The sequence below is a fragment of the Thunnus albacares genome, chromosome 7, assembly GCF_914725855.1.
Source record: "Thunnus albacares chromosome 7, fThuAlb1.1, whole genome shotgun sequence".
NCBI classification, from domain to species: domain Eukaryota; kingdom Metazoa; phylum Chordata; class Actinopteri; order Scombriformes; family Scombridae; genus Thunnus; species Thunnus albacares.
The window spans coordinates 20,323,570-20,342,295 of record NC_058112.1 but is presented as its reverse complement, the minus strand read 5'-3'; the positions used below and the strand labels follow the sequence as shown (position 1 = coordinate 20,342,295).

At 42.0% G+C, this 18,726-nt stretch overlaps 1 protein-coding gene and 1 long non-coding RNA gene across 8 annotated transcripts; one reads left to right on the top strand and one right to left on the bottom strand.

The window, feature by feature from the left end:
* Nucleotides 1–108: 108 nt before the first annotated feature.
* Nucleotides 109–17,497, bottom strand: zmp:0000001167 (protein phosphatase 1 regulatory subunit 12A). 6 transcript variants are annotated; one of them, XM_044356759.1, is made up of 25 exons: nucleotides 17,089–17,496; nucleotides 13,004–13,134; nucleotides 11,741–11,859; nucleotides 10,141–10,297; nucleotides 9,820–9,964; nucleotides 9,648–9,722; nucleotides 9,447–9,526; nucleotides 7,326–7,507; nucleotides 7,015–7,124; nucleotides 6,721–6,918; nucleotides 6,467–6,549; nucleotides 6,279–6,368; nucleotides 6,008–6,109; nucleotides 5,527–5,628; nucleotides 5,334–5,424; nucleotides 5,114–5,248; nucleotides 4,916–5,018; nucleotides 4,689–4,792; nucleotides 4,409–4,468; nucleotides 4,287–4,309; nucleotides 4,114–4,177; nucleotides 3,928–4,032; nucleotides 2,008–2,058; nucleotides 1,756–1,806; nucleotides 109–260 (listed from the first exon to the last, which is right to left on the bottom strand). In XM_044356759.1, exons 1-25 carry the CDS (start codon nucleotides 17,362–17,364, stop codon nucleotides 174–176), a joined length of 2,724 nt encoding a protein of 907 aa, XP_044212694.1. In that variant the 5' UTR covers nucleotides 17,365–17,496; the 3' UTR covers nucleotides 109–173. The 6 variants fall into 6 exon arrangements, with proteins under 6 accessions (XP_044212694.1, XP_044212693.1, XP_044212697.1 ...); XM_044356758.1 differs by having other exon boundaries at nucleotides 7,326–7,531; nucleotides 17,089–17,495; XM_044356761.1 differs by having other exon boundaries at nucleotides 228–931; nucleotides 7,326–7,531; nucleotides 17,089–17,495.
* Nucleotides 7,511–13,024, top strand: LOC122985818. Of its 2 annotated transcripts, none has more exons than XR_006404197.1 (3): nucleotides 7,511–7,729; nucleotides 11,759–11,855; nucleotides 12,941–13,024. It is a non-coding gene; the product is annotated as an uncharacterized LOC122985818 (long non-coding RNA). The 2 variants fall into 2 exon arrangements; XR_006404196.1 differs by lacking the exon at nucleotides 12,941–13,024 and adding an exon at nucleotides 12,018–12,056.
* Nucleotides 17,498–18,726: the final 1,229 nt, after the last annotated feature.

Below are 18,726 nucleotides of genomic sequence, written 5' to 3'. Positions count from 1 at the left end.
TCTTTCTTTCTCTCTCTCTCTCTTGCTCTTTGGCACTGGGAGGAATGTGTGGAAGGAGGGAGGGAGGGATGGATGGATGGATGGGGGGACGGAGGAAGGGGGGAGGGGGGTTTGGAGGGGAGGGAGGGGGAGGGGGGGGTCCCTGCTTTTCGTGTCGCTCTCTCTCTCTCCATCTATTTGGAGAGTTTGCTGATGACACGGATCAGTGCTCCATTTTCATCTTTAAGACGCTGGTTGTCTGCTCTCAGGTCAACCAGAACCTGGTGGTAAAAAAAAAAAAAAAAATCCAACTCACATTAAAACAAAATCATAATATAAAATCAGTTTGAGATTCATTGTATGATATTTGTTAAGTTATTGGATTATGAGACACTGGATGTTAAGATTATATACATATCAAGGTCTGACAGACATTTTGACTTGTAGCAGGTAAAGCACAGGTGTAACCAATAACATTAACAATGACTCTTTCATTTAAGTGTCTCAGTGAGCTGTGACAGTGAGCCTGCATGCACAATACCAAGAACCTGCAACTGCCACACCTGAATATAAACGCAGCAATACTTCAATGTTATTAATGACACCTGTGCTTCTGTCAAAATGTCAGCCCTGGAAAAAAAAAGCCCATTAATCAACCAAAGACCACTGAATAAACAGTTTAAACTAGTAAATCAACTGACCACTTTAACTATTAAGAGGTTTATTAATACAAATGCATTAAAGCTGTTCTGGGTTAACAGCATAAAAGAGGAAGTAGGACACTGAATTCATGTCATGTGAAAGACAGCTGGGTCAATTTTCAGTTGGCAAGTTTTTGACAGTGATCTTTTGCTGCTCATAACTTTGGTCACGAAATGCTGCAGGAACCATTATTCTGCTGAGAGTTGAGGACTTCCTTCTACAGAGCCACAGGAATGAGGATATCTAGCTTCTAGCAGGAGCAAGAAGAAATAATCAGATCCTTTTGGATACTGGGCCTCATTTACAAAAAACCGTGTGCTGCAAATTACCTAAGTTGGTGTAGGTGTAGTTTAATGTAAAACGTGTCATTTTTAATCTTCCATGGGACACACTGACGTTTAAAAAGCCTGCAAAGAGGAGTCAACAAAATGGCTTAAAACTAGAAATAACAGCATAGAAATAGTTTAGTTTTTAATCTAAAAATTGTATTTTATTAAAAAAATAATTCTTTATTAATCCGAATATGGTTCTGTACTTCATCGTGAAATCAGAGCAGGTGAAAAGTTAAAGGAATAGTTAAATAGCAGCTGGTTAGGTTAACTTAGCATGAAGACTGGAAACACAGAGAAACAGCTAACCTGGCTCTGTCCAAACAAAACAAAAACTGCCAGCAACTCTGAAGCTTATTTATTATAACACTTTATCTTGAGTAAGTGTAAAAACTATGGGGAATTATGTGCCATGGTATTTCTTGGCCAAGAGCAGTTGCCTGACAATTTACAAATGAGTAAAAAGTGTCATTTCACATCCAAAGTTATGAGAGAACAGAGATCATATGTCCAGTTTCAGGCAGTTGTTCCGTAGGTAAACAAACATCTACTAATGTTATAAACCAAATCAACCTGTTAAGTGTAACAAAGACCAACATTATCACACCCCTTAAGACAGGCTGAGAGAGTGAACTTCCACAACGCTGCTGAACTGCACAAGCTAAAGCGAAGCTAATCAGGCAGCAGCATGCAAAGTGTCTGTGGCCACCGGCCACGATAAGATTCTCACTGAATGCGTCCTCACCTTCAGCTCCTCCTCCAGCTCTGCCATACGCCGCTCCAACATCCTCCGGTCCTGATGCCAGCGTAACGTGTGGAGGGAGCAAAGAGGGAAGTGATTTAGGGAAGAAAGAGAGCCAAAAAAGTTGAGTGACAACAGGTGAGAAAGTGGTTGATGTGGGGAGGAGAGAGAAGAGAGTGTCAACAGAGAGCAGGGGTGGCAGTAGTGAGGCAGATGAAGCTACAACAGGTATCATCATCAGCGGGGATGCATTACCTTTCTCTCCAGGTCCAGCAGGGCTGAGCAGTCACTGAAGCGCTCCTGTCTCTGTTGGATACAAAAAAACTAATAACCTTAACATCGTCATCACAGCAGCAGGTTTACATGATCACTAGAAGGCCTGTGTGCAAAAGACATTATGAATATTAAAGTTATAACCTGCAACATCTTCGTATGGAAAAAAAAGAAAGCCAGACTATGTAACTTTTGAGATGAATTCCCTTCATTTCCCTGTAGTCTCTTGAGTCAGTTTCTTAATGGAAAGATATCACAGTTGATGTGATTTATTTATGTACTGTTATGATGTCTGTTATCTATGTTAAACATGGTCAAAGTTATAAAACCTGAGGTGAACTTATGCATAAATGTTCCCTATAAGTCAAAAGCCCAGGCTTGAACCTGCTCTCAACGCTTCATTTGTGATGTATTTTTCCACCTCGCTGACGTCAGCATGCCCATAAACAGCCGTCCTTTCTGTTGCCCTGGTTGCAAAAGTTGTTGCTGAAGTTTTTCCATGTGTTGTTCCCATTGTCCACTTTCATATTTCGGATCAGATTCTGGATCAAACATGAATGGATGTATTTGAGAAGTTTATATTTAAAGAATGAGGAAAAAGTAGTGAAATCCTACTACTGTAGTTTGTTTCATAGTAGTTTGTTGATGTAACCTCCCAAGTGGCCAGAAACGATCAGTGACGGAGCTAACCAATCAGAACAGAGTTCATCAGGAGGACAGCCTTAAAAAGACAGGAGCTAAAACGTCCTGTTTCAGACAGAGGCTGAACTGAGGGGCTGTGTAAAGGGGCAGTATAGTTTTTTGAACTGTAAATCATGCAAAGATATTCCAGTAGAGCCCCAGAATGTAAATATAGACCTGGAAAAGTCCCCTTTAAAGACATCATTAAGGCTGTTAGATAGCATTATCAAGTAATAATAGTTACTGGGCAAACTGAAGTTTTAAACTGATACTGTCATTTGTAGAGTCATGTAACTGATGTGGCTACAAAGATTTTCAGACACTACTCAGGTCATTTCTTTCATCTGGCAACCACCTATGTTGCCTCCTTATCTGCACAATGAATGATGGTAGTTAGCTCAGTTAGGGACCATCAATTGTACAGTATTTTTTTTTCTTTTTCTTCTTCTTTTCACAGAGGATAATGTGGGGCATAAAAATGCTCACTAGACATTCATAAATCACAACAACAAACATAATGAACAGTGAAAAGTGACTAGTGAATTATTTCGGATACAGCCTCCTGGCAAGATGTGCATTTTACTTTTGTGATAAAACCTCTGAAATGTTATATGTGATGTGCTTAGATGTTGTGTAAGAGGAGCACACGTAGAGAAGAGTCACTAAGTCGGTGAACTGACTCAGAAATGTGACTTTTTCCTAAAGTTAGCTAACATTAGCCACCATGATCTACTGGTCATACCAGACCACGCGAGTCTGTAGCAGCAAAACTTGAGTGTATTAAAGTGAGCAACGGTGCGTTTTATTACTTAATGAATTCGACGTTTCATTGTTAAGAGGAAGAAGAATTCTTTCAAAAGTTTCATAGTCTTACTTTAATACAACAAAATATTTATTAAAAGGTGGAATCAATCCATTAGGGTTTTTACGTTTTCCACAAAGGAATATTTTTTGTTTCCATCAGCTGAAAAAAATGTTTTTTAGATAAAGAGAATAAAGACTGGTTTGACAACATGATATGTGATAGCTGCCCGGAATTGAACCAAGAACATCAAGAGGAAATCCAAGGAAAAAGATTTCAGTACTCATCACAGAGACAGAACTTGTCTTTAACAAGTTTTACCACTTTATAATGTTTCCTTGTGACTTTGTGCACAGAAGATCACAATAACAGTTTGTCAACTTCAACTTGTGTGTGTGTGTGTGTGTGTGTGTTATCACCTGTGTGGCCTTTTCCAGGTCCAACCTGGTCTGATTGACAATCCTCTGAGTGTCCTGCAGCTGAGACTGGAGCTGGCTGTTTTCTCTGGACACCTCCTCAAACAACTGACACACAAACACATTCAAACAGTAAATAACTGGGACAAAATAAATTGTGTGACCTCGATTTAAGTTCTGTCAGCTGACCTTCTTAAAGTCCTTGGTCTCGGAGCCTCCTCCTTGGGTACGGTCGTTACAGGATATGTGCGACCTGAGTGGAGGAGGAGAGCAGAGGTCAGAGAGACTGCTATCATAGTAACTGTGCTGACAGGATGAGGAAAGAGGGGAAGATCAAACAGTTCAAAAGGCCTGATTCATACCTGGATCTCAAGTGCTGGTCTGACTGTAAACAGAGAACACAAGCAAACAAGTTATGGTTGGTATCTTAGGTTACAGTCCATTAACACCATAAATAAACACAAACACACACACACATACACACCTGTGGATCCAGCCTGCTGCCTGAGAACTCTTCCTCTCCACTGGGATCATTGTCATCACTCTGCAGAGGACACAGACAGCACAGCATGTTCCTATAAAACTCTGAGGTCAAGCTGCAACAAGAATGTGTGTTTTTTTTCTTCATTGGCACTCGTTTTCCAACTTCCCTTTAACTTTGTCATTGTTGAATGTATCTTTTCTTGTATTTTATCTAAATTATCATGGTGTGTTATCCATGCTGCGCAGGCTTTTCCAGATATAAAGATGTGTACGGTGTTTACCTCCCCGGTCCTCTGTGCCTTTCTTCTGGCCCGAGCTTGTCTCCTCTCCCTGCGCTCCCGGGCCCATCGCTCTGTCTCACTCTCCCCTGTGCTGGCCTCAACATCTGGAACAAAGCCAGACAAGCAGTCATTTAAGACTAAATCAAGTATTTCAACAAACACCGTACTGTCGAGCACTACTACCTCTTCAAATACGGGTGTTAGTAAAGAGAAGAGGTGATATGTACCTTTCCTGTCAGAGGTCTGAGTCCGCGGGGTGCCAGCGGGCTGCGTGAGGCCCAGCAGGTCTGACTTCTGCAGACTGGCAATACGAGACCTCCAGCTCACTTCCTGTAAACACAGTATCCCACGCTATGTGATGTCAAATTACATTACATAAGAGCAGAAGCCAACGCAGGGCTATAACTCTGAAATATAGCTCTCACCCCTTCCTCTCCCTTCTTAGGTTTTGCTTCCTTCTCTTTTTCCTTCTCTTCCTCCTCCTTTTCTCTCCCTTTGTTCTCCATCTTCATGGTATTCATGGTCTTCTCCGCCTCCTGAAGATCTGTTAGTGTCACCCCCTTGATATGAAAGAGAGATATTATTGTTTATGTACCAGATAGACAGTGAACATGCAGTGAACATCTGAACAGGTGGTGTTTCTACCTGAGTGGAGCGACGAGACTGCCGCGCGTGCCGGGAGCGAGCTTTCCTTTGTGCCTCTGCCTCCTCATCTCGCACAGGTGTCAGATAGGACCTACATGTGACAAATCAGACTTTAAGCTACAAGCTGCGGCACCGTCGGGCTCGGTTTTAAAACATCAGCTTCTCGGTAACACAGACAATGATGCGGACTCACTTGCGTCTCTGCTTAGTCTCCGGTTCGCCTGTAGTCGTGTTCTGAGAGTTGGAGGTGGGGACGGCAGACTGGTCCTTCTTCTCTGTCTGTTCCTGAGGAAGTCTTCAGGAGAAAGATAAGAGGTGGCTATCAGATCTTTCTGATGAGTGAGGGAAATGTTTCTGACAAAATGACAAACAGTACTAAAAAGAGGAGGGGACACCCGCACACTGTCTTCACTTGCTCAATAAAGATACTTTAATATAAACAACGTTTCGGTCAACGACCTTCTTCAGGTATATCTGAGGTATACCTGAAGAAGGTCAAAACGTATGTATTAAAGTATCTTTATTAAGCAAGTGAAGGTAGTGTGCAGGTGTCCCTTCCTCTTTTTAGTCCGTGGCTACTCCACCGACACACCTGTCACAAAGACTACACACAAGTGCACACAGGAGATTTTTGATGAAAAATGACAAACACTAAAAAAAACCAAACAAAATACCTCTGGGCCAAGACACTATTAAGGCGGCTGAGTCCAGTAGAGCTCGTTCCTGTGCTAGCTGAGGTCATGGTGGGGTCATCCAGTCTCTTTCCATAAGATGAGCTTGAAATAAGACAAAACCCGTTGGAAACATTGGGCCATCTTTCACAGTCACACACACATGCAAATTAGTATTCACTGCTGGGGGAATGTAAAAGCTGTGACACAGTAAAAACAATCACACAAACACAAGCAAACAAATGCAAGACGGGCAGTGAGCAGCATAACTGACCTGTGAGGCAAATAAGGGTTGGAACTAGTGAGATCATTCCCTGATTGACTATGAAGGCGCCGGGTGTAAGAGGAGCTACGGCTTAGCCAACTGAGAGAGAGACAGGGTGACAAGGGCACATATGCGGTGACTCAGAAAAACAGATTCTGGTTTCACAAGCGCAGGAGCATATGAGAGCACAGGCCCACCTGTTGGAGTTGTCAGGGCTGCTGTCTGGAATACTGAAGAGTCTCCGTGTTGGAATAGGCGGCACCCGAGCGAGCCTTGGCTCCTGAGTATGAGGGGTGAGGATCAGTTCATCAGTTTTTTATGTGACTCAGTGAACGGAAGCCATAAAAGAAACCTTTATTTGGCCTGTCACGTTATATTTATAAAATAATAGCTGTGCTTTCATGGGTTTGTAATTCCTTGAATCATGTGAGTGGGCGCTTGTGTTACATACCTTAGTGTCGGCCTCGGTGCTGAGGCGGGGGCTGGAGGCAGAGCGGGTCATGCCTAGACCGGACTCGGGTGGCCTGCTGGAGTCCTGGCTGGAGTCAGTCAGTCCAGCTGAGCCCAGAGTCACCGAGCTGCCTGCCTTCCTCAGAGACGTTCTCCAGGAGCCCGGGGCCTCGGTTGCTGGGGGCTTGCTTGATTCTTGCTACACAGCCAGTCAAAGACAACATCTTTGTTGATGAGCGTTGTTGTCATGCAGCTAATAGAGACATTTGATGATCTTTATATCTCTAAACATTACCTTTTTAGCTTGGCTTGTAGCAGTACTCGTTGACATGGAGGTAGGAAGGAGGCTGGTGGTGTTGCGTTTGTTGTTCAAGTTGTTTATGATCTCTCGGTTTTTTGCTTTCTCTGCAACCGTGCAAAGGTCAGCAATTACTAAATCACTAGTAAAACCATAAAAACGTCATAAAACACATCTGATAAAACATGCAAATTCTTAACAACTTCTTTTTTCAAACATTGATTAGAACCACTTGTCATGTGTGCGGATACTTTTTTAAAACTACCATACACCACTTTCAAAGTCAAGGCACCAGCAGCTTCTCTCACCAGACTCCGCGTCACTCTCAGATTCACTCTCCTCCTCAGAGCTGGAGCTGCTGGAGGCTTTCGCCTGGCTTTGAGACTGGCTCTGCGCCGTCTGGCCTTCCTCCTCCTCGTCCTCAGCCGGGCTGCTCTGCAGGGCAGGAGGCGGATGCTTCTCCCGCTCATGAAGGCAGATTTTCTCCTTACTGCTCATACGAGAGATAGAAGTCCTGCAGGGGCGGGGCCAAGGTGGAGTGGAACAAAAGGTGGCATGCAGGGAGCTGATCAGTGAGGGCAATCATTCCATGTGCAGCCAATTAGAGGGAGCATGCGCTAATCAACACATCAGTGGGTGGAACAGTGGGTCTTTTCCTGTGATGCAGTGTGTACAACTGTTGTCTTATCACTAGATCAACGTTTAGCTTTATGTAACTTCAGCCAACTGGTTTTTTACTTAATCCCAAATTTCACACTTTTTGTAATCTTTTTTCTCAGCATGTAATGATGCAAATTTTACACAAACCAGCAGGGATAAAAATAGCAATAGAGCATCCACATGAATGACAAAACAATGTGTGTCCCAGCCACACACTATATACTATAATCCACAGAGAATATGCCTTGTACTAATCTACACGGTATACTACTTTGAATGTGAGTATGCAAGATATTAAAGTTACCCTGTGGATTTTTTGACCACTAGTAGTGCTACGGAGCAATATTTTTTAAGAGTGTGTTCCTGTTTTGTTTGTGTCGTGAATGCGCATGAGGACGCACATACATATGCGGGTCACGCCATTAACAGTCCTGCCGCTGATTTCACGCTATTCCGCAGATCAACAGTTGGTGGCAGTAATGCACCAAGAAGCTGGCAATGACTGCTAGCAAGTAGACATGGATGTAAATAATGCATCATTTAAATTATACATTTTTTTAATTGGCTCTTTGTTAGACCTCCAGGATACACTGAAAGCATTTTGATGAGTGAGTCTGAATGTTAACTTAAATTTAGTTATTTACAAGAAAACTCCACAGGACACCTTTAACTTATGTTATATTGTGCTTTAACTTCTGAGCTACCACCGATATAAAATTTGAAAACTTAACCAAGAGCGAGTGAGGCTGGAAAATATGACAATATATACTGTGATACGATATAAATATATTTATACGATAGATATTTATTTTGCCTGATTAGCCTCAACACAGACTTTATGATGTATGTCGATATTTATCCATATTGCCAACCCCATAGCGCCAGTAATAAATGTTCTTACAAAAACATGTTAGTTTATTTTAGCATTAACATTAAACAAACACATTGTTTTTTCTTTTTCTCCCACTTCTATTGTCTTCATTTAAGATGGCAAGAGATTTTCTTGTAAGCTTATTTTTCTCACTTTACCTTTTGCTCTGCAGTGTTTGTCCATAAACACACAACTGAAGTTAATCATGCGTGTTGGTATTTTAAAGTGTACTATATTTTTTCAGGTATCCAATGTGAACGTACTACAAAGTAAAAACAATAATATTTAGTATTTAGTATGTAACTGGGGCACAGAATGTCAGTCACACATTTTTGCCATAAAGTAGACCCGTCATTATTCCGGCTTTGCTTTTTTTACACTAAACCAAACAAAGTCGGCATAATTCCGTCCCTGTGTGTGATTTTAGATAGCATGCCGGCATTCAGGAATCAGAGGCGTGACGTGTAACAAAACAGTGCTGGTGTCTAGTGTATGTGGTCCCACCATGCTGACTGTCCCTTTTACACAGACGTCGATCCAGTAATGTGACTACCTCCGCTGCCGGCTTAATGGCGGATTAACAATACCCCCCCCCTCCATTCCATGTTTGTACTTTTTATACTTTTATACAGAACGGCAAGGCGGAATAACGGCGCAACATTCCCACCTTGAACAGGCTGTGTAAAAGGGGCTGGTGACTGCTATATTTATCGAGGTCAATGTCAGTGGAGAGACAGAACAAGGTTCAAAGGAATGCTGGGATTGTTAACATCATACCTGCATGCATACTGCTGGCACTGGGATTACTGGGATTCAGCTGAGGAGCAACTTTTGGCGTGTGCCCAAACAAACACACACAAACAAACACATGCCAACACACCAACAAACTGGCACTGACCTGCGTGTGCGAACCGGTACCATGGAAATTTGCGGGCTGGTCTCAATAACAGGAGTCTGTTTCTCCTTCTCGGTGCGTAGCTGAAGAGGAATATAAACACACATAAACACAGAGAACATTCGCCGCTGTAACACTATCAGTCAAATCAGGTTTATCTAACGGAGTGAGATAGTCGTGTAGCCTGTGTGAAGGCAGACTCACAGCGTTCTGTTTCTTCTGTAGCTCCTCCAGAGTGTCCACTAGGTTCTCATCTGCAACATCTAGAGGTGTTTGGCCCTACAAGGACATTCATAGTGCAGGATCAGTCACAGCATGAGCAAAGGCTTCAATCACATGGTTTATGACGTTAAAAGATTGTTTGTCTCTAGCTCACCACGTTGTTGACGGCACCCATGTCGCACATGTTGTCAGCAAGCAGGGTGCACACTTCTTCTTGCCCCCAGTGAGCTGCTGCGTGCAGGGACGTCCACCCATCGATGTCCCTGCTGTCCACATCAACCCCACATTGCAAGAGCACCCTGAGCAAGGTGAGAGAGAGGAGAGGAGGGAAATGAACAAGAGGAGGAGAAGAGGAGGAATACCAAGGAGAAGAGGACAAGGCTGTGAATACAAGCTGTTTGACTTGGTGTTATACCAAAATAAGACATAAGCTAACAGGCTGTCATTGCTCTCATGTGTTTGGACTGATGCTCACTTCAGGACTTCGATGTAGCCCTTGGCAGCGGCGACGTGCAGAGCTGTCGCCTTGGTGTTTGGGTGAGGTGTGAGAGTGCCACTTCCTGCCAGCACTGCCATGGCGTCCTGAAGCATGATCCTCTCCTCCTCCTTTCGGGCCTTGTCCACGTCTATTCCTGTGACGCACACACAAAACCAATTCGTTGATTGATTGATTGAAAGCTAAAAAAATCATGTGTCAGTTAAATCTATGACACATACTGTAAACTGCAGACAAAAGATGGTAAAAAGACAAATAATATTAAAGTTAATATGCATTTATGCTATATATGTCATTTGTGGTTTCAGTTACATGCTACAATGTGTGTATTTGACAGTGATAAAAGTATAGGCCTGGAGCGTCAGTACAGTATAATGGAGGTCAATATTTGGAACGCAGTGACTCTGTCCTGATTCTTTGGACTATTTCTGTCGACTCTGAAGCTAGACATATACTTTGAATGTGACCGCTTGGAAAAACAGGGCGAAAATGCAAAACAAGTGCAGCATTTAAAGGCTGGATGATTTTAGCGATGTTCATCTCCAGTTTTTCGCTCCACGTCACCGGAGCTCTGTATGATTTGCTAATTGTTGCCGCTCAAAGGAAATAATAACTGATGCCAAAGCGGTTGAGAGTTATGGTGTACCTAAAAGCAGCTAATCATCTCCACTGTGCTCTCATTATTCCAAACATCAGCAGCCTCTTTTAAGCTGGCATTTGCAAAGTGTGATCACATACTTCATGTGTTTTATAAACATTTTCCTTGAAAAGCTCGTCCTCCAGCGTATGTAAAGTTACTGACTGTATATTAAGTTCTCTTTTAATTTAGCATAATTATTCCACATAAAGACAGTTCTGGTTCCACAATGAAAGTGCTTAAAATATTTAAAAACATTACGTCATATTATTTCTGATATTTTTGTCAAGATGTTAGTTTGAATGAATTCAATTGGCTTAAATGAAAACAGTAAAATCATTTTGTTCTATAAATCACTGATAAGAACAAATATTTTATCTGCAACTGTTGGAGTCCAAAAGCAGAGAAAAGTAAAAAAAAATTTATCAGATGAGTAAAAAATATAATTAATTAATACATCAATAAATAATAATTAGTTAAATCATTCAAATTGAGTATAAAAAGAAATATAAAGTTTTTAACTTTTCCTTTGACCTTCAATCAGTTGAAAAAACTTTAAGCTATTATTATTTTCATTTTTGGATTCAATTTTTCAATTCATCTCTTGACTATTTTATTACTAATTTAGTCTATAAATGTCAGAAAACAGTGTAAAATACCCTTCATAAGTCCTTGAGCTCAAGGTGACGTCTTCTAATTAATTGTTTTGGTCAAATTTCAAAAACAAAAATTTGTTTAAACTAAAAATTTCAATGAATGTGTTATTGTCAATTCATTTCCTGTCAGTAATAACTGGTATAAAGCAAAATTATGCTGTGTGTTCTGCACTTGGATTTACTTCAAAGATCACATCCACAATCACATCTCAGCAAGCCTGCACATGAGACAATGTGGGTCTTTAAGGAGAGGGACTTTGAGATGTTAATGTCAGAGATTCCTCACCTTGTTTTTTGATTTCAGCTTTGAGCAGTCGCTCCATTTGGTCTTCAGTGGCCACGTCCAGAGGAAGCTCTCCTTCACTGTTCACTGCCCCGACTTGAGCGTTGTGCTCTATCAGGTACCTACAAGAGCAAAAATACTCTTACAGTCAACGAGTTTAGAGTGTAACAGTAAAATCGGAATACAGCGTAATAGATGTATGCATGATTGCATTGAGATCTGGTGACTGAAGGCCATAACATGTGATTCACATCATTTTCATACTCATCAAACCATTCAGTGACCCCTCGTGCCCCTATGGATGGAGGCATTGTCATCCTGGAAGAGACCACTCCCATCAGGATAGAAATATTTCATCATAGGATAAAGGTGATCACTCAGAACAACTTTGTATTTATTTGTAGTGACCCTTCTCTCTAAGGGGACAAGTGGACCCAAACCATACCAGCAAAATGCCCCCCCACAGCATAACAGAGCCACCGGATCCCCTCACTGTAGGGGTCAAGCATTCAGACCTCTACGCCACACATGCACTCGCCCATTTGTCGAGAATTTAGTGAAGGATGACTCATCTGACCGTATCACTTTTTTCTAAATCTCTCTGTAGACCAGTGCGTATGCTTTATGCACCACTGAACTCTCAAATGTGCATTCATCTTTGTAATGAAAGGTTTATGCACTGCAACCCTGCTATAATATCTCTCTCTATGTAATTGTCGATGGTCTGTTCTTACTGACAGTCTGATCACGTCCTGCATTGACATTCTCAGTCACCTGAGGAAGAGTTGCTCGCACTAATGCATGAGCATCACGCTCATCAAATGTGCGCTGTCAACCACAATTTCTGTTCTTACTTACTGATGTCTTTCCCATAGATCTAAATGCATTTAGTCACTGTTCCTATTGAAACACTTGCCAGCTGAGCAGTCTTGTGACTGAAGCTCCTGCCATCCGTGCCCCAACAATGACCCCTCTTCACTTAGAGTCAGTCATTTAGATCTTTTCCTCTTGCCATCTTCATACAAAATCAGAATCAGCTGGGCCTGCTCAGCTTTTTTATACATGCAACAGAGCATGATTGGATGTTAATTGCTTCATAAAATTTGTCACCTGTCTTATATATCAGTTAAATGTATAAACAGACATCACTTGATTATTACAATGTCAATGTAAATGCTTCTACCCCTACACTGACTTTCTTAGTACTCAGGACTATTTAAATCATGCTGGCAGTGATGTGACGGTGTGGTGACGGACAACACTCACTTAACGATCTGGATGAAGCCGCAGGAGGCTGCAGCGTGCAGAGGAGTCCAGCCCTCGTTGTCCCCCGTGTTGACATCGCTCCCGTTCTCCACCAGAAACTGCACCATCTCAGCGTTTTCGTCGATGCAGGCCTGCCAGAGCACACACAAGCCACATGATGGATTGCTATAAAAGTGTTTATTGTTTGTCGTTTATTACGAGAATCCCCAGTACACGCATTAACAAACAGAAACCAGACCATGCACGTCAGACAGAAACAAGTTTCAGTACAGTAGAAAAGGTTTTTGACCCACTTTATTTTGGTTTTGGTTTGTTGTTACAAAATCTATTAAATTCGACTAAAGCTCTGGGGCTAAGACAATGACTACTGTGTCTACTTGTTGTAATGACTTTCTGCTAAGTGGGCTGCTACAGGCCCTCAAGTACTTTCCAAAACAGTCATTTTGTGGCATGAGAGAAACAGCAACTCTATTTAGCTGCTTCTCCTGAGGCCAGGTCTAGCTAACTTCTCAATGTGATCCAGCACGAGTCCCAAGATGAATCTCATGAGAACCTCATGGTATTATGTTATCATATGTTGCTTTGGGATGTAGGATCATTGTAAGACCTTTATTCAACAGTCTTTCATGCTGCCAAAAGTCTTCAGAGTCCTAAACATCTTAAAAAGGAAATCTGCCATAGAGGTGAGATGATTTCGACCCGTTTCAAATACAAATTGTCTAATTTCAAGAATTTTTCAGAATGAGTGTTGAAATCTTGAAACAAGTTGATCTGTATTTGATATTGGTTCAAATAATCTTATCTCATACATAAGGTGGGAATAAAGGATTATATTCATTATATATTAATCTGTTGACCCTTCGCTCTATAAAATGGGAACCTGAAAAAAAAAGAAACAAATGACCAAAGCTGGAGGTGATGTTGAATTGCTTGTTTCATGCCAAAAAAAAAAAAAAAAAAAAAAAAAAAAAGTTAAAAATTCAAAAGATATTTAATATTTAATGTCGATGACATGAAACAGAAAAAAGCAGCAAATCTTCACAGACGAAAAACTGGAAACAGAGAATATTAGGCTACACTTTTGCTCAATAAATAAATTAAATAATCAATCTATTTTTAAAATCGTCATACATCTTCTCCTAATTGACTATTCAATTAATTGTTTTTCAGAATTAACGGCAAGAGCAGTTTTTTAAAAACTTGTTTTAAGACATAAACACTTGACATCTAGACCTTTTTCACAACTAGCCCTGAAACAGACATAAATAAGTCTGAACTGAGTAAGAATAACAAAGATATGAGTGATTTTCTACTGATAACAGTTAAATCTGCACTGGTGTCAGGAACAGATGACTTACTAGTACGTTTTATCGAGCAAAATAAAGAAAATTTTTATGCACTCTTTCTTTTTCTGTTTAACCATGCATCTCTATGGATGGCAATGCTGGTAGGTCGATCCACACTGAAATATCTCAACAACTATTGGATGGACAGGAAGAAAATATTGTACATTCATGATCACCAGAGGATGAACCCTACTGACTTTGGTGATCCTCTGACTTTTCCTCCAGCACCACCATGAGGGTTCACATTTGTGAATTTCAGTGAAATGTCTCAACTATTGAATGGCTTGCCATGAAATTTGGTCCAAGACATTTATGCCTCCCTCAGGATGAATTGTAATTACTTTGTGATTACACTTTTCACTAACATTTCATCCAACACCATCATCAAAATTTAAATTCCAGTCATTTGGTTTATGACCAAATACCTGTAAAACTAATGACATTCTACTCAGCCTGAGCTGTACTTTGTGTTTAGTCCTATTTAGCAAATGTAAGCATGCTGTCACGCTAAAATAAAATGGTGAAAATGACAAACACCATACCTGCTACACACAAGCTCTTATCTTAGAACCCGGCTGTGCCGAACTACGGACTCACAGAGCTGCTAGCATGGCTGTAGCCTCTTTGTTTCATGTGTTTAATCTGATACGAACAAACTGAGAAACATTTTCCCATGTCTGATTTCATCCCTCTCAGCTGATGAGATGACACCTGCTCAGAGCAAGACTACACTCCCAATTGTGTTTTCAGTGACACATTATAATCACAGAGTTACTGTGCAGGATGTCACAGTAGCTAGTGTCTGCAGCCACACAGAACCTCATCCATTAGACAGTCTTAAGCCACCTAAGAGGCTTTGCTTTTGAGCTAAATCAACTAATCACAAAGCTGTTGGTAAGCCCCCCCCCCCCTTCATAATATGAGATAATTAGTCTGGTAGTTTGGTGGATAAAACAAAAACACAGTCTGGACCCTGAGATGAGGCAGCCATGAGGTACTGTATGTCAAACGCAGCGTTAACTTGCGGCAGAGACAGAGCCCTCTGAACAAGTGGGTGCTCCAGGCCGAATGAATGAACAGAGGCTACTTCTTGAACCCCGTGCGCTATGAGGGTGCACACGGAGCCACCCAGCAGGCTCCTTCACTGGGTCATCAAGTGACTCATTGTGAAAATCGCCTTTGACAACAGCAGCTTGTGCTGTTAGAGGAATGTTTTCCATTTCTTCATCCGAAATCCCTAAAGTCCCCACCATGGGGAATTGGCAAAAGGAAGGAGAAAGAGACAGAGAGACAGCGAGAGGAGGAGGAGGAGGAGGAGGAGGAGGAGAAGGAGGAGGGCAAAGGAGAGAGAAAGAGTCGTGGAGAGGACAGAAAGGCTTTGGATGGAGAGGATGGAAAGTTTGGAGAGTGTGGGCCTATATTTAATTCTGGTTGCCAGGCAACCGGTGAGCAACAGGGGAGAGAGGGATGGAGGGCAGGAGAGGGACCACACTGGGTGACGCTCCGCACATGTGAATCGACCAAAAGAGGGCATGAACACGCTCACTCACTCACTCGTATGAACTGGACAGCTTCATTACACACTTACACACACACACACACACACACACACACACACACACACACACACACACACACACAATTGGCTTAAATTAAGGGGGAAAACACCAATCATTCATCTTTGAGCATGACATCACTTCGTACACACAAGCCAGCTACTGCACCATTCAGCTCCAGCGGGCAGGAAAATTAAAAAGCACAAACCCCTTTATGTTGACAAGTGCACTTGGATATCCCTAACTTTAGAAAATAAATCCATCCAACTGTGCGGCTTGACTGTGTGCAAAGGGACAGCAATGTGTTTATGACACGCGGTATCATAAAAGCAGAGGAAATACTGTATCATAGAGGGCCTGTGTGACAGTGAAGCTGTCCAGACTGCTCCTCTGTTATGACTGAAGTCAAGGGGGAGGGAGGAAACCTTCAGGCTGAGCTGCATTAAGACTAGGACATGCTCAGAAGAAGTGCAGCCTATTTGGGACATGTATGTATCCAGCAACATCATAACAGTGACCAAACTGCAAGAAAAACTCAAGGTTAACAGTCTAATGTTTTGGGTTTTCATCAACAAGCTTTTGTTTTGCTCTCCTAATTGAGAAAACACAACAGACCTGCTGATGAGATGATGAAAACGTCCCTAAATTCAATGACCTACCATTTTACTGTCACCAGCCTGTCAGTCAGTGCTTTGTAAAGTCTAAAAATGAACCTACAAGCTCCGCATTAACTGTCTGCTAGCTCACTGCTATCCTCTATCCGCTCGTAAGCTAGTAAAGGAAGCCTATAACTTACTAAATACAACGGTGCGGATAACCCAGTCTAAGTTACCAACAGGCTAATGAACTAACTGTGCCTGTCTACAAAGGCCAGATATAACGCTGCTGCTGCGACTTCTGAAAACAAAACGCAGAGATGATAAAGTGCTGAGCTCAACTTTAAGCTTTTAAGCTAGAATCTCGACTGAAATATTGAGATTAACCCTACAATTTGACCTCTGAATTAGCTAACTCCTTGATAAGTTAACGTTAATGCTTCTTTGCTGAGAGACTCATTAACGGATAAACGGTTGTTTCATCGTCGCCGCTCGTCGCGCGACATTCATGCAGCTAACGTTACGCAGCCGTTAACTCGTAAATACATAAGTTAAGACATTTAGAGAGTTAACGTTAAACTTCCCACCTGATGAAGCGCTGTCAGTCCGTCTATGTTGGCGTGGTTGATGTCAGCTCCCTGCCGGAGCAGCGCTGCCACCTCCTCCCGGTCTCCGGCGGAGCAGGCGGCCATAAACACAGCTCCTTGGGCGAACCGGACTCTCGCCCGCCGCGTCCCGGAACCGCTCGACATTTCCCGGGCCTCCGACCCCGTCTGATCTGTCTCCGAACCCAGCCATCGCTGCAGCTGATCCTGCCGTCGCTGTTTGGCAGCTTCGGACCGGGAATGGTCAGTGGCCGCCATCTTCCCTGGTCTGTCCCGGACAGATTCAGCTGATGGTACGAGGAGAAGCGGAGCGGAGGGGTTGTGTTGAGCCTCCCCCGGGCTTCGCCCCCTGGTGGAGAGACACTGCAAGCGAAGCCGTGACCGAACTTCTGACGAAGTGGCAGTCTTGCGTTGCCTTCACGAGTTCATCGGAAATTCCTGATTCAAAGACAGGGAGTCACGGCTAGGTTTACAGGACGGGTTCACAATTGCTGTAATCATTCCTCCTGTTCATACTAGTCATTAGACAATCCCTTCATAATGTACTTACAATGTAAGTGATGGGAGCCAAAATCCACAAGCCTCCTGTGCCTCCTGTTTATCTGAAGCTAATATAAAGTTTCAGCCGTCCAAATTAGTCAAATCAAGTAGATATCTTTCAATATTACAGTCTTTTTAGTGCCAAGGCCCCTCTTTTTGTTACTATACTTCCACCGCAGCTCAACAGGGAAACAAAAAGAGGGAATTTAATGCTAAAAAAGACTGGAAATGTGGCAGATATCCACTTGATATGACTAACTCAAACTGCTGAAGCCTCATAAGCTTCAGATAAACTTTTAAATGGATTTTTGCACAATATGACTGTGTGGACACACTGTGGATTTTGGCCCCCATCACTTGCCTTGAGAGCACATTGAGAAAGGACCTTTTAATTGCCAGTATGAACAGGAGGAATGATTACAATGAGGAAAACCACTTTCAATGTTCATATGGGCACCTGACTGTTGTTTTAAGACAGACTGGAAAAACTGTGAACCTACCTTTAAGTTTTTCTTTTTTCTTTTGCAACAGTCAACAAAAGCGTCACTTTCTCGTAAACGGTACGCTTAATAGTAAGAAACCAGACCATGATTAATTGAGGGGGCACTCAACTGATTTTATACATGAAGTTCAGTTTACTTGTTACTTAAGAGTATGACTCAGCCTGTGTCTTTTGTGACTCAGGAGGGAGCTTTCCAAAGTTTGAAAAAAATAATCCAGATGATGTCATAGTGCCTGGGCACTATCTTTGTCTCTCTCTCTATCTCTTGGCCTGTCTCAGTGTCTGGGCTTGCAACTTCAAACTGATGTAAAGACAAATAACCCAAAATTTTTGTTTATTTAACAAATAAAACTTTCCTGAATACTTTGTGGTATATTTCATTTTAATATATAATTCTAGTTGAAGATATACTAAAAGTCAGGCCGCTTTGCACATAAACACATATACATCGACTTGTCATTCATGATTTAATTTGTAGGTGATGATTTAAAGCAAATTCTCCATTGACACCAATTCATTATCAACTTAGTCTTCCTGGGTGAGAGTAAGAATCATGTTAGCCTCACAAAATCCATGAC

Bases quoted from the DNA above. Each gene is read 5' to 3' on its own strand.
- zmp:0000001167 (XM_044356758.1), bottom strand. From the start codon at position 17,364: ATGGCGGCCACTGACCATTCCCGGTCCGAAGCTGCCAAACAGCGACGG. The intron at 4,178-4,286 runs GTATGAATCAGG...TCCTCCACTCAG, and splicing joins GACCAGCACTTGAGATCCAG to GTCGCACATATCCTGTAACG. The intron at 2,059-3,927 runs GTGATAACACAC...TGTATCCAACAG, and splicing joins ACCTGGAAAAGGCCACACAG to AGACAGGAGCGCTTCAGTGA.